Raw genomic sequence first — 15562 nt, forward strand, 5'->3', positions numbered from 1 at the left:
CATGAAAGTTTTAGCATAATTGTTTAAACGATTCCGGCATAATCCTATGTGTTCTTAAGGTGCTGATTTCTAGATTTGATCTTGTAAGCATGCATGAATTAAATTGTTTGATTCGATTTTTTCGCTGCGTTTTAAAACTTAAAAAGAACTACGTATGGCTTGATCCCCCTTATGAAGGGGTACGTAGGCAACCCGATCAGGTTCAGCCATGGTTTTAAAAAAAAAAAAATCTGCATGCTTAACACCGAAGAACCTAGGATACACTTTAACTGGTATCAGAGCAAAGGTCCAAGAGTTGTGACCGATCTCCGGGAACTCTCACGCGTGATCGTGTGACGAAGCGTGGCTCTCCGTCCGGAGGCGTATAGAGATGCGTGCTCTGATAGGTATACATGGGTGTCACCCTATTTTTAATAAGACCGAACCCATGTAGGAGTGGAGACTCCCCATTCACTGGTATCAGAGCCAGGTTCATGTTTAAACTTTTATATTTTAATTCTTGTAATTAAATCTGAAATCATGAGCATGCTTAGATTAGATCTAAAGTATTTTTTATGATTGATTTAATTGCTGATTATGCATGATTAACTAGATCTGAAATTTTGAATGCATATGATGCATGTTTGTGTTAAGATTTGTAACATAAATAAATCTGAAATCATAATATTTTTTAGATTAGATCTAAATAAAATTTATGATTCATATGATCTCTGATTTTAATGAACAAATCAGATCTGAAAATAAAAGTAAAAAAATAAATACATAAGATGTATGTTGTTTGTATTAATTCATGTTGTTATGTATATGTGATGCATGAACATTAAATATAATGACTTAAACATGAATTTAATCTGATTACATGTGATTAATTACAAAAACTCAGATCTGAAAATATGTTTTAAGAACTGAAAGATTGTAATTAATATGTAATTAAAAAGAAATATGCAATGATCAAAACTTTCATAAGTCTAAACTTAATTGCGAATTAAGTGTTATGAAATAGAATTGTAACTCAATTAATTGACATTGCATAATTCTTTGGACATATGGGTTAGCTTGAATCAAGTTCCTAGGATTGGGTTAGACCTAAGGTTAGAATCATACATGGACAAATAGAATTAATTGATCAAATCTAATTAAGTAGTAACTAGATTAGGTCAAGAAAATTCTAGATCAATTTACAATAGTTGTAGATGGATCAAGTCCATGTCTTTGATTAGACCAAGATGGAACTTGATTTAGGCTCAGAGGTGTAGCCCGAGTCATTTGAGTAATCAAATCGAAATTGATTAACCAGTCGGTGTCTAAGGTAAGTTTGGCAGTTTTGACCGGTGGTTTTTAATTGGGAGCTACTCGCACTGATTCGTCTTTGCCGAGTTAATGGCATATCCCTTCCACCGATCTCACTTACCTGGCCGACATGGTCAATCACATTTTGATTGGATCACTTAATGATTCGAGTTAGCCCATGCCTATAAGGAAAATCAGTTTGACTGATTTAGGTGTCTCCTTAACCGGTTTGAGTCTAATCTGATTTGGTGAAGTCAGTGGGAGAAATTAGACTAACCGGATCTTCTCATCTATCCTAATTATGAAATCCTCTAAAATTATTAGGTCCTTAAAATGAAATGGTTATGGGGATAACTAGGTCATAGCCTCCCATTAAGTTGGGTGATAATGGGTCCAATGTTTTGATATTATTGGAGGCGCGACACGCCTGGTACTTATCAAGCATTGGAATTATCATTCAATATATGATGAGTTAAGTGTACCTTCAATAGGCGGTCAGGTGAGCCGAGCCACACTCGGGCTTGGTCGTCTATTAGTTGATTAGACTTAACCCTATCATTTAATGGTTGGACCTGACTAGGGTATTCGGTGGAGGCGCCACACGCCTGCCGAAGAACCTAGGGCAAAATTATCACTAGAAGTTACTTGGTGAAGCAACTGGTTTAGAACCTACCAATAGGTGCATATGGGTTAGCCGAGCCACACTCGGGCCTATATGCGATCTATTGGGTTCTAGTGCCCACTAAAGAATTAGGAGTAATTTTTCGAATTGGAGGTAGAGGCTACCAATTTGTATAAAATAGTGGGAGTATCTTTAGACTAAAGTCCAAGTCTACTGTGTTTAGTCAATTCATATACTAATAGCCAAATTTTCTTTTATGTAGAAATGGCCACAAGTTTGTCACTTCGCTCATTATTGGATAATGACAAGTTGACTAGTCCCAACTTCAATAATTGGTATAGAAAGCTGAAAACTCAGCATAGTCAGACCAAAAGGATTAAGGATGACCAAAGTCAGGCAGAATGCTTCTATTGTAAGAAGCAGGGGCATTGGAAGAGGAATTGTCCTCAGTACCTTACCTCACTTGACCCGAACAGGCTAAGCAAGAGAAAAGGGCAATCAGTTGCTGATCAAGGTATTTATATGATAACACCTTGTAATTTCTCTATATGTGATAATTCAACCTGGGTATTAGATACTGGAAGTCCGTTTAATATATGCAATTCATTGCAAGGACTTCAGGTCAATGAGAGATTTGAAAACAGCGAGAGATTCCTGAATGTTGGAGATGGAAGATCTGTTCCAGTTCTAGCTTTAGGAAATCTCAAACTTGTTTTCAATTCTCATGTAGTTGTCTTGAGTGATTGTCACTATTGTCCTGCATTCTTATTGAATGTAATTTTCGTAGGCCTTTTGGCCATGAACGGTTATGAAATTTCAATAAAGAAATATTCTTGTGATATCATTATGAATGGTGTTACTGTAATGAATGGACAATTGAGCAATGGCATCTACTTGTTATCACAACCTGTTAATGTAATGTACACGTCAAGTAAGCGTCCTAGAATAGATAATGTCACGGATGTCTACCTTTGGCATCATAGGCTAGGTCATATTAACAAGAACAGGATGAACAGGTTAAGTAAAGAGGGAATCCTCAATGTTAATGATTGTGAATCATTGACAACCTGTGAGTCATGTCTTCTTGGTAAGATGACCAAATCACCTTTTACCGGAAAAGGTGAACGAGCCAGTGATTTATTGACCCTTGTACATTCTGATGTATGTGGGCCAATAAGCACAGATGCTAGAGGTGGGTATTTATATTTCATTACGTTTACAGACGACCTTTCTAGGTATGGTTATGTCTATTTAATGAGACATAAATCTGAAGCATTTGAAATGTTCAAATTGTATCGTAATGAAGTAGAAAAACAAACTGGAAAGAGTATTAAAACTCTTCGATCAGATCGAGGAGGCGAATACCTTTCCAATGAGTTTTTGACATATTTAGGAGAGAATGGGATTCTCTCCCAATGGACTCCTCCTGGTACACCACAGTATAACGGTGTATCAGAAAGAAGAAATCGAACTCTGTTAGACATGGTTCGATCCATGATGGGGTTTGCAAGTCTGCCCATATCCTTTTGGGGATATGCACTTGAGTCAGCCTGCTACATTCTAAATAAGGTTCCAAGTAAGTCTGTAAATAAAACACCACATGAGATGTGGACTGGACGTAAGCCAATGCTGTCTCACCTTAGGGTTTGGGGGTGTCCAGCATATGTCAAACGTTTGAAGACAGACAAACTTGAACCCAAGTCTGACAAATGTTTCTTTGTTGGTTATCCTAAAGAAACTAAAGGATATTACTTCTACTTTGCTGAAGAACAAAAGTTATTCGTAAGCAATAGAGCTGTTTTCTTAGAGAAAGAATTCCTTAGTGAAGGAACTAAAAGCTCTAATGTTGAGCTTAGGAAAGTTCAACATGTAGAAGATCCGACACCATCTACTGAACTAGTTGAGTCAGATTTGATTAGATCAGATCCAGAACCCATCTTAGATGCACCATTAAGGCGATCAGGTAGAGTACCACGTCAGCCGGACAGATACTACGGTTTCTTGGTCCAGGACGGGGATCCTGTCGAACTTGATGAAAACAATGAGGATCCGATCACCTATATGGATACTATGCAGAGGCATGACTCTGATGCATGGCTTGGAGCCATGCAATCCGAAATGGAATCCATGAAGGTCAATGATGTATGGACATTAGTTGACCCACCCGAAGGGATTAAACCCATAGGGTGTAAGTGGATTTTCAAAAGAAAACGGGGCGCAGACGGAAAAGTAGAGACCTATAAAGCCCATCTGGTTGCCAAGGGATATCGTCAACGTTATGGTATTGACTATGACGAGACGTTTTCTCCTGTGGCAATGCTCAAATCCATTCGGATTATGCTTGCGATAGCAGCACACTTAGATTATGAAATCTGGCAGATGGATGTTAAAACCGCTTTTCTAAATGGAGATTTAGAAGAAGAGGTGTATATGATGCAACCTGAAGGTTTTATATCTGCAGATGAGTCTAAGGTGTGCAAGCTTCAAAAATCCATTTATGGATTAAAGCAAGCTTCACGGAGTTGGAACATACGATTTGATAAGGTGATCAAATCATATGGCTTCATTAAGAATGAAGAGGAACCTTGCATTTATAAATGGGCAAATGGTTCAGTTATTATATTTCTTGTTTTGTATGTGGATGACATTCTTTTAATCGGGAATGACATTCCTGCATTACAAGGAATAAAGGTTTGGCTATCATCTCAATTTGCCATGAAGGATTTGGGAGAAGCATCTTACATCCTAGGGATGAAGATCTATAGAGATAGATCTAGAAGATTGCTTGGATTATCCCAATCCACATACATTGATACTATACTGAAAAGGTTCAGTATGATTAATTCCAAGAAAGGCTATCTTCCAATGGGCCATGGAATTAACCTCTCTAAAAGGGATTGTCCGACAACCTCTCAAGAAAGAGAGACTATGGATAGAATTCCATATGCTTCGGCAGTGGGATCTATAATGTATGCCATGACATGTACTAGACCAGACGTGGCATACTCACTAGGAGTAGTGAGTAGATACCAGTCTGATCCAGGTAGCAACCACTGGAAGGTTGTCAAAACCATCCTTAAGTATTTGAGAAATACTAAAGATCAGTGGCTTGTCTACGGTGATTCTGACTTAAAACTTGAGGGATATACCGATTCAAGTTTTCAGTCAGATCAAGATGATAGCAAGAGCGTGTCGGGATATATCTTCACTCTTAAGGGTGGGGCCATCTGCTGGAAGAGTTCCAAGCAGCATACAGTGGCAGATTCTACATGTGAAGCAGAATACATTGCAGCATCTGATGCAGCCAAGGAAGCCGTATGGTTGCGCAAGTTCATCACCGAGCTGGGAGTGGCACCTTCCATTGATGGTCCAGTTCCTATATTTTGTGATAACACTGGAGCCATAGCTCAGGCAAAAGAACCTAAAGCACATCAGCGGACCAAGCATATTCTGCGACGTTATCACCTGGTTCGAGAGATTATAGAACGAGGTGATATTGATCTTCAGAAGATTGACATAAAAGAAAATCTGGCTGACCCATTTACCAAAGTCCTCGGCATCAAAGAGTTCAACGAACACAAGTCGAAGATGGGTATTAGATACTGTGCCGATTGGCTTTAGGCTAAGTGGGAGTTGTTGGGAATTGTATCCTAAATGTCAATCGTCAGCATATTGATGATTGAATATTGTAAATAAATTGACAAATTAATAAAGTATTATTTGGCATTATTCATCATTTCATCTTCAAATGAACTCTTATATGATGAAGTCCTTAGGACTTATGTTATGATAAAGGAGGATTTATCTTTGAGTCCTTAAACTTGTTCGCGACCAAATGATATGTTGTTACTAGGACGACAACATTATCGAGATTAGGTCGTTGTGTAACATATACGTTGGTTGTCCTCTTAACCAAGGAGTGTGGAGACACTGGTATGCCATACAGGTGAAGTGTAGGAGTACATTTCACTGAACGTGACCAATTCCGGAACGCTCTACTGTCGAGAGATGTTCCGAGTGGATATGGGTATAAGTTTGGCCCTCTGACCTGAGACCGCAACCTGTGACTAGCAAGCAACTCACTGTACTTTGGTACCGGACTACCTGAATTTCTAATTCAGTGACGGAAGGTCACTGGGTGCAGTCAAGTACTTGCGTAGTCAGTTGTGAGTCAAGATGGAATTAACCCCTCCTGCAAACAGGAGATAATGTCTTGTGACTAATTTAGCAAAACCTTGGCCAGGGTAATCTCAGTGAGGAGTCACGGGATATCTAAAGTTAATCACATAATGGATGTACTAATTATAGGGTTGACAGTGAGCTCTAAGTCATCCTGGCATTAAGAGTCAAAGGGATTGAATTATACAGTAACCATAGTTCAGGGTTCCAGAATATTTGCTTCGCATATATTCGGCCTATTCGGACGTCGGGTACCATTGCTAGATGGTCATATCGATTAGTGTAGGAAGTCGTTCCTATACTACCGGCTTAGGTTCGAACCTATGAGGTCACACGCATAGAAGATTCCTGATTGATCAAGAAGGCTGATGAATGATTAAGAATCATTCAGGGGTAATTTGGTCAATTCGATTGGCAAATTATCTTATAAAATAATTAAAGTAATTATCGGAGGATTAATTAGTAATTAGATTGCTAATGAACTCAATTGGATTGAGTAATTAGACTAAGGATGAGCCAAATTGAATTAGATTCAATTCTGGGCTCAATCAGGGTTTTTGACCTGATTGGATTAGGTCTGAATCAAGAGGACTTAGGTTGACCAAATTAAATTAGATTAAATTTGTGCTTAATTAGGGATTGACCTAATTGGATTAGGTTCAACCCATGGTAATTGAATCATTCTAATTGTTAGGATTTAATTAAATTAAATGGGTTTGATCTGAAACTATTCGGATCTTGAAATCCACTTGTCACATATCCATGCATGGCGCCATAAATTGATTTTTAATATGATTAAAAATTAGTTTAATTTATTTAATGGTGCCATGGGACACTTGGCAACATCAGGGCCTCTTTCATCATTAGATGGGTCGAAATGGAGAGATAAATTCATGAAAAGAATTGGATAAGATCAAATTCTCTCTCTTCATGACATATGCCATCCTTATCTTTATCTCACTTCTAATTAAGGTTGAATTTCGAATTTAATCACCACAAAATCACCACGTGACCCTCTAATCTGATTAGGGGCATGGGAATTTCGAAATTGAAAGAGGGAAGTGGCAACATGATGAATGGTTTAGATTAGATCAAGCTTCATCATGTAATGGCACATGAACTTGAATTTTGAATTCAAAATTCAAAACCCCACAAAATCCTCCACAAATATGGGATGGTTGGCATGAAGTTAGGTAGGAGAGCAACATTAAAAGGACCTCCATCATCTGGTGGTCGAATTCAAGGAAAAAAGAGAGAAAAAGAAGAAGAAAAAAGGGAAAAGAAAGGAGAGGAACCCTAGTTCATGCATGGAAAAATTCTGCATTCAATCTAGCTGACTTCTTCCTCCTCTAAGTCCATCGCGCCATTAGTGTTAGGGGTCCCTGATAAGAGTCTTTAGATCAGATCTAAGTCCTCTTCAATCCCTTTAAACCTTTCCTCCAAGTTCTTCCAAGAAGGCGGATCAAAAGTTGATAGTGTTTGGAAGATCAAATTTCAGCCTCAAGAAATTCTGCGCAAGCTAGCACTTCCGCAGGATTGGATCTCTTCAGAAACTTCGCGTGGACTTCTCGTAGAGGCCATTCGTGTGCGTGGCTGCGAAGTCGAGGATCAGATCCACAAGTTTCATCCATCATAAAAGGTATTAATCCTACATTAATCTTTTATTATGGTGTCAAGATCTAGGTCTGATTTCCCGAGGTTTTACCCTCTTTTGGGGCTCCTCACGTAGATATCTCCAGAATCCATTCAATGGATATTCGGAGATTAATCGGAATAGAGTTCTTAAGTTTCAGATCTGATAGTTAATCATGCATGAAAGTTTTGGCATAATTGTTTAAACGATTCCGGCATAATCCTATGTGTTCTTAAGGTGCTGATTTCTAGATTTGATCTTATAAGCATGCATGAATTAAATTGTTTGATTCGATTTTTCCGCTGCGTTTTAAAACTTAAAAAGAACTACGTATGGCTTGATCCCCCTTATGAAGGGGTACGTAGGCAACCCGATCAGGTTCAGCCATGGTTTTAAAAAAAAAAAATCCGCATGCTTAACACCGAAGAACCTAGGATACACTTTCAGTTGTATACAGCCGGACATTGGATGAGCATGTGGCACACCTGAGGCAAGTCTTCTCTACCCTACGGCAGCACCAACTCTTTGTGAAGAGAGAGAAGTGTGTGTTTGTGCAGCAGAGGGTGCCGTTCCTCGGGCACATCATTGGGGATGGAAGGCTCATGATGGATCCCTCAAAAATTTCAGCCATAGCCGAGTGGGAGGTACCTACACGTGTTACACACTTACGCTCTTTTCTTGGCTTGGCAAATTACTATAGGAGGTTCATCACCGGATATTCGAAGTTATGCACCCCACTGACGGATTTGTTAAAGAAGGATCGACCATGGCGGTGGTCAAACCAATGTCAGGAGGCATTTGATCGTCTCAAGCAGGCGGTCACGGCGGAGCCGGTCATCGTGCTACCGGACTTTTCTATTTCTTTTGAAGTCCACACCGACGCATCAGATTTTGCCATTGGAGGGGTGCTCATGCAGGAAGGGCACCCAGTGGCCTACGAGAGTCGGAAGTTGAACGACACCGAGCGCAGGTATACGGTTCATGAAAAGGAGATGACTGCAATTGTGCACTATCTTCGAACCTGGCGTCATTACCTCCTCGGATCTAAGTTTGTGGTGCGCACGGATAACGTGGCCACAAGCTACTTTTAGACCCAACCAAAACTCACCCCCAAGTAGGCGAGATGGCAGCAGTTTCTGGCTGAATTCGATTTCGACATCGAGTACAAGCCGGGCCGAACTAATTCAGTCCCTGATGCTTTGAGTAGAAAGGCACAGCTGGCTGCAGTTTCTTCCTTTTCCGGACCAGCAAGTAACCTAATGGAGAGGGTCAAGACCGAGATGGAGAAGGATCAATGGGCCACTTCCATGGGTGAACTAATCAAAGACGGCAAGGCGCGCCGTTTCTGGATCGAAGGAGGGCTGATTTTGACACAAGGGCGACGTGTCTATGTGCCTTCAGGTGGAGGGCTGAGGCGCGAGGTGTTGCGAGAACACCATGATTCTATGTGGGCGGGACACCAGGGGGTGCATCGGACCCAAGCTCTCATAGAACATAACTACTATTGGCCAAAGATGCGGGATGACAGCGTTACAGATGACACCTTTTCGTTTGAGAAGGTGGTAATCCGAGTTCGTTTGAGGCATGAACTTGGATTACCATGAAACTAGATTCGTTGGATTCGGAATGAAAAACCCTTCCAGATGACACCTTTTCCACTTTGAACGGACTTCTGTAGAGTTTCCGAAATGCCCCTCAAAGTGAAAGCGCGTGGAAACAGCGTTACAGCCACGTCTTCTAACCATACACGTTTTCAGTTATAAAAACGTGTTAAAACGTGTCCCTTGCCTTCTGGAGACTTATGCCACGTTCCTCCATCAGTGGCACACATTTTCATGCATCCCAATTTTTTGGATTCAGTCCATGCTTCGAGATAAGCCCACAACGCTGAATCAGTCTCGTTGCAGCAGCTTTCCTCCTAATGATGAACCAACATGTATTCTCAACAATACACGCCTTGGAGCACGTGCCCACGGCCCCATGCTTTTGGGTATTCCACCTACATCTTGCACACGTTTCCCTAGGTGATCCTAGGGCCCAGATTTGGTCTCCAAGTTGCCCAAATCTCTAGAGAGCACCGTCAGACCTCGAACCCGTCCAGCGACCTGATCTGGTTTATACCTTGATCCGCGTCCGGTCCAGCCCCGATTCGAGGAGCCGTGACACTATGAAGCAAACATCATGCATTAATTTATGACTTATTTGCATCTGATGATCTGCAGTTAAGTTGCGCCAGATCTAATTTACAGCGTAACAAATGCAGTTTCTCATGAAATATCAAAAGATTGGTTAGCAATTTATAACTTCAAGGCAGAAAGCATCATCTTGAGGATGGCATAAAGTATAACTAGTAATTAAATTAATTTTTAGATTAGCATCTCCTCCTTACCCAACACGAATAGGGGAAGGAACTGACATTTGGATAGTGATGCACATTGTCGACATAACCAACACGTATTTAAGTTAGTTCGTGTCACTACAAGAAAAAGGGGCACTGGCAATGTATACATGCCGATGCTAGCTAAAAGTGTGGGTAATTTTGGCTCCGGCGCCAAAATTTGCTGACGCTTCTAAGTTGCGTCGGCAGAAATCAAACTAAAATGATGCTAAATTGGGTGGGCATTGAATGCAAGTTGTAAGACGATGCTTTTAAGCGTCGTCGGAGGTCAAAAATAGAAAAAAAGTGTCGTCAGAGGCCAAAAAGGGAAGGGCCAAACGATGCTTAAAAGCGTCGAAATCCCCATGACGCCCAACTGCCAATCCTGTTATAAAAAAAACACAATCCCCCGGTGATGGAAACCTAGCTGCTCACAGAGAGAGAGAGAGAGAGAGAGAGAGAGAGGAGGAGGAGGAGGAAGAGGATGGAAACCCTAGCTCCGGATCCCACCGTCTTCGGGGCCACAAAGGTGATCCACGCCCCGGAGGCCGATCCCCCTAGTAAGGAGCACCACTAGTTCATCTAGATCCAGTCAAACATGCGCCCGACGGTGGGGGAGGCATTGGTGAAGCTGGCCAAGAAGGTGGAGGAGGAGGACGATGCGGGCAGCGGGAGGCGAAGGCGAAGGACTAGACAACGAGAGGCGAAGGCGGGGGAGGAGGATGATGCGGGAGGGGAGGTGGACAGTAGCTCGACCTTCAGTGGCTCGACTCCATCATGAGGTACAAGGAGATGCCTAACCGTGGGGTTGGAAATCGAAGTTAGAAATTACTAGTTTTCGCTTCTAGTTTTTCCTTCTTTTGTTGGTAAAAATAGGGAGAAAAGAAACATCCTTAGATTGCATTGGTCTATATTATGTTTGTGGTTGGGGATGGGGTTAGGTGATGTAATTTGTAAATGGAACCCCAGATGGGGTTGGGGATGGGGTTAGAGGATCTTTTGCAGTTTATTATAATTTATGAAAGAAACATCATTGATGAGATTATACGTAATTTATTGTAATTTGTTTAAAAAAAATATATCATTAGAACCCATATGAAATTATATGTTCTTTTGTTGCAGCATCTCATTGATGGAGTTTGTAAAAAAAACATATTTTCAGGCTTGAATTTTCTGAGCATGATCATGCTTCTTCATCAACAATAGACTCTCAATTCTTGAAAGAGTATTATATATATGAAGTTGCTCGGCAGAGGCCGACGTTTATAAACGTCGTTGGAAGCCAAGATATCTCAACGCTTATATGCATCGGTAAAACTTCCATTTTTGCTGACACTTTCAAAAAGCGTCGGCAAAAAAAAAAAAAACCGGCTCTCCTACCGACGCTTTTGCAATGCTTTCAAAAGCATCGGCACCAAAATTACCGATGCTTATAAATGTTGGTATTTGCTCTAAAAAGCGTCGAAAAAGATTATTTTTTTGTAGTGTGTCTAAGGCTGACTAGAAGAGTAAAGGGGATCGACACTAGGCTTGAACCTAGGTTAGTTTTGGGAAGCCAATACAAATCAAGAAAAACCCTAGAGATTTGATCAAATAAGATCGATATCATCAAAATCTAGGCAGATTTGGAAAAGCTAGATGTCAAGATCACTTGGAGATCCAATTCGATGACAAGGAGATTATTTCTATCAACTACTTTTGACATTTCTATTAGATGAGACGGTGGACCACGTACTATTTCAGGGCACATGGGCAAGGTTGATATGGCAGTGGGCAGGGACTCCGCGGGAGGCATGGAGTTAGAGGGTGCAGTTCTTACAGGTGATTCGCTAGTGGTTGGGTAGTCCACAGACACGTCAGGAGGCCGTTAGAGCGACTTGCACAATGTATCAGATTTAGTAGGCAGGAAATGCTCGTACCTTTGGTGAGCACAGGATGTCACCAAGGTTTGTGGCGGAGTACGTCCAAGTGCAGGTGGTGGAGATCAATCACGCTTCCTCTTCTAACGGACCTTTGATAGCTCGAGATATATAAGGTTCTCTTTCTGCTTAGGCAGCCCTTTAGATAGTGTTCTTACCTGAGAGCCCCCATCTTTGAGTTTCCTCAAGGTCAACTTCAATGGGTTTGTTTTGGATGGCGGCACGAGAGAAGGTGTGGGTTTTGTCATATGAGATCCATACTACTGGGTGGTGGCAGCGAGCAGCTGCCAATTATTCAACACTTCGGTTCCCGAGACAGAGTTGAGGGCTGCCTTCGACATGCGAGGCGGGTGCTGCAGGCCAGTTCGGTCATCTTGGAGGACGACTCAGCCACGGTGATCAGTTGGATTTAGGGGGGTCCGAGGGATGTGAGCTTGGACCATCCTTTGTTTCAGGACATCCGAATGATGACGAGGGATGGAGGGGTCATTCAGGCCAAGCATGTATTTAGAGAGGCTAGTGGGACTGCCGACTAGGTAGCTGCTTAGTGACTAACCATTCAGGGTATACTTTGTGGTCAGGAGAGAAAAAGTTATCTTGGGCACTCTATGAGCTTGTGTTTTCTGAATTTATTAAATGTATTCGTACACGCAAGAACCCGCAATAGGAAGAGAAAAAAAAAAAAAGAAGGCCTGAGCCTCGGCCCAGATTTTACAATCACTGGATGGTGATATACGACCACCATATTGTAATAATAATAATAAAAAAAAACCCTATTTGTTCCTCGAGAAGTGACGTTTGGATTGAATTACTTTGGCTGGATGGTCTGAGAATTTGGCCTTGGCATCTCAAGATGGATTCAGAGAAATATCCTCGTGCTTTGTTTATCCCTTAAATAAACCGCAACCGTTCAATGAGCCACATAAACCGGAAAGGTGAGGAGTCGCTCTCGCTGATATCGCTCTGACGTTTACGTTTTACTTCCTTTCAACTACGACCCCGCCTGGACCCCGAAGTAAAAACCCCTCAACTCTTCAGGAAATCCGGATCGGGATACGTTAACGGGGTAGGTACAGTGTACAGAGCATTTTCCTACCTTCTGTGTCTTCGCCCTTGTTCCCACTCTCCAGACGGAGACCGGATCGACGACACACGCATCGCCCAGCGTCACCAGAAAGCGCCGTTCCTCCTTCCAATTCCCAGTTCCCGGCCTCCGTGAAGCAGTCTAACCCCGGGGTCCATCGACTCGCCGCCGAAATGAAGGAGACGGGCGGCGCTGCCGTGGCGGCGGAGCTGCCGGTGGGGCAGAAGCTGATCAAGGTGATTAGCAACGTATGCTTCACCGCCTTCGTGTTCTCCGTGCTAGTCTTCACCGTCATCGCCGTCACCTACCAGCCCCCCGACCCCTGGCTCCAGTCCACCGCCGCCCTCACCAAGAACCTCGCCGCCACACTCCCCAACGCCACCTTCGCCACCGACGAATCCCTCCTCCCCACCGGCGAAGACCTCGTCTCCCTCCCCCCCAACGCCTCCCTCCTCTCCCCCTCCGCCGCCGCGCCGCCTGTTGCCTCCGCCCCTGCCGCTGCGGTCGCCTCCTGCGACCCCGACGCGCCGCTCAACTGCTCCGATCCCCGCGTCCTCGTCGCGATCCGGCGCTTCAACGCCCGGGTCTCTTTCCGCCGCTCCATCATCTTCCTCGGCTACGAGACCCCCGTCGCCGGATCCAAGCCCGACGAGTGCGACGGCGCCTGGCGCTTTCGCAACCGGAAGGAGAAATCCTGGCGCCGCTACAGGGACTACCGTCGCTTCCGGCTCGCCCCCGCCGACAACTGCACATTCGAGGTCGTCTTCGCTGGCAAATTTCGCTCCGGCACCAACGCCGCCCGACGCCGCACCCGCCCATCGTCGTCCTCTTCCGCCACCGCCCCGGCCGTCCAGATCTCCGACGCCGAGATCAACGACACGATCCCGACACTCGGATCCGAATCAGACTTCCGGAAGGGGCGTTATCTCTACTACACTCGCGGAGGAGACTACTGCAAGGGGATGAATCACTATCTCTGGAGCTTCTTGTGCGGCCTCGGGGAAGCGCAGTTCTTGAACCGGACCTTCGTCATGGATCTGAGCATTTGCCTGGCTGCCACTTATAATCCTAGTGGCCGAGATGAGGAGGGCAAGGATTTCCGGTTTTACTTTGATTTCGAGCACCTCAAGGAGTCGGCGTCGGTGGTGGAAGAGGGAAATTTCTTACGGCAATGGCGGTGGTGGGACCGCACGGCTGCCCAGAAGAAGGGGGGCGGCCGGATCGGGGTTCGCAAGGTGCCCACCTACAAGGTCACCCCAATGCAGCTCAAGAAGGACAGGAGCACGATCATCTGGAGGCAGTTCGATGGGCCGGAGCCTGAGAACTACTGGTACCGTGTGTGCGAGGGCCGGGCTGCCAAGTATGTGCAGCGGCCATGGCATGCCATCTGGAAGTCAAAGCGGCTGATGAACATTGTCACGGAGATCGCCGGAAAGATGGACTGGGATTATGATGCCGTCCATGTGGTCCGCGGGGAGAAGGCTCAGAATAAGCTGCTGTGGCCTAATTTGGATGCTGACACATCCCCGGATGTGCTTGTGAAGAAGCTGGTGAATGTAATTAAACCTATGAGGAACTTATACATAGCTACCAATGAGCTGTTCTATAACTACTTCGATAAGCTGAGGTCGCACTTCAAGGTGCATTTGCTCGATGATTACAAGGAGATGTGGGGGAACAAGAGCGAGTGGTATAATGAGACAATGGCACTCAATGGTGGACGGCCGGTGGAGTTTGATGGGTATATGAGGGTGGCAGTGGATACAGAGGTGCTGTACAGGGGAAAGACGAGGGTCGAGACATTCAATAACCTGACCAGGGATTGTAAGGATGGGATCAATACGTGTTGACCGGTGCATAAGGAGAGCATGGAGGGAAGGGAAACGAGGACAATGTAGGGATTCTTGGTCATCCCACTGTAAGCTTGATGAGGTATTAAACTGAAGTTTATGTGCTGTTCATTTGATTCTGTAATTGGAAAGCTGAGAAATTTCAATCTGTATCTGTTTGTTGTATTTTGTTTCACGTTCATTGTTTCTGTCATCATAATGTATTGGTCCATAGATTTGTGTGTTCTTGTTGCCTTAACTCTCTTCTGTCATGATCTGTGATGTATCTTGGATTCCATTTATTGGATATGAGATGTAAGTTTGAGATGCCTTTTCTGTTTTCATTTTTGATAATGGAACCCATTTGAATGGCTCAAAAGCTCTTAGTAGTGATAGCAAGTGATTCCTAAATAATATCTTGAAAATTGTATCAAAAACATGTTTACAATTGATGACAGATCTTTAAATTTCCTTGATGTCAGCATTTGGTTAAAAGGTGGATATTGGATATCTTGGTAAGAACATCATGGAGGAGCACTGAACTAAGAAAGGGGGCCAAGTATCAGAAAGCTTTTCTGTCTTTTAGAACTAGATTTTTTAAATGAAATAACTTCAAAGTACACAAAAGT

The 15562-nt window shown here is 43.4% G+C and overlaps 1 protein-coding gene across 1 annotated transcript; it reads left to right on the forward strand.

The window, feature by feature from the left end:
• Positions 1-12830: 12830 nt before the first annotated feature.
• On the forward strand, positions 12831-15260 carry SUB1 (calcium ion binding protein). Its single transcript, XM_008780642.6, has one exon. The coding sequence runs from the start codon at positions 13278-13280 to the stop codon at positions 14952-14954; it is 1677 nt and encodes a 558-aa protein (XP_008778864.2). The 5' UTR covers positions 12831-13277; the 3' UTR covers positions 14955-15260.
• Positions 15261-15562: the final 302 nt, after the last annotated feature.

The sequence above is a fragment of the Phoenix dactylifera genome, chromosome 18 (assembly GCF_051530095.1).
Source record: "Phoenix dactylifera cultivar Ajwa chromosome 18, Ajwa_hap1_PhDact_Kaust_v1.1, whole genome shotgun sequence".
Taxonomy (NCBI): Eukaryota; Viridiplantae; Streptophyta; class Magnoliopsida; order Arecales; family Arecaceae; genus Phoenix; species Phoenix dactylifera.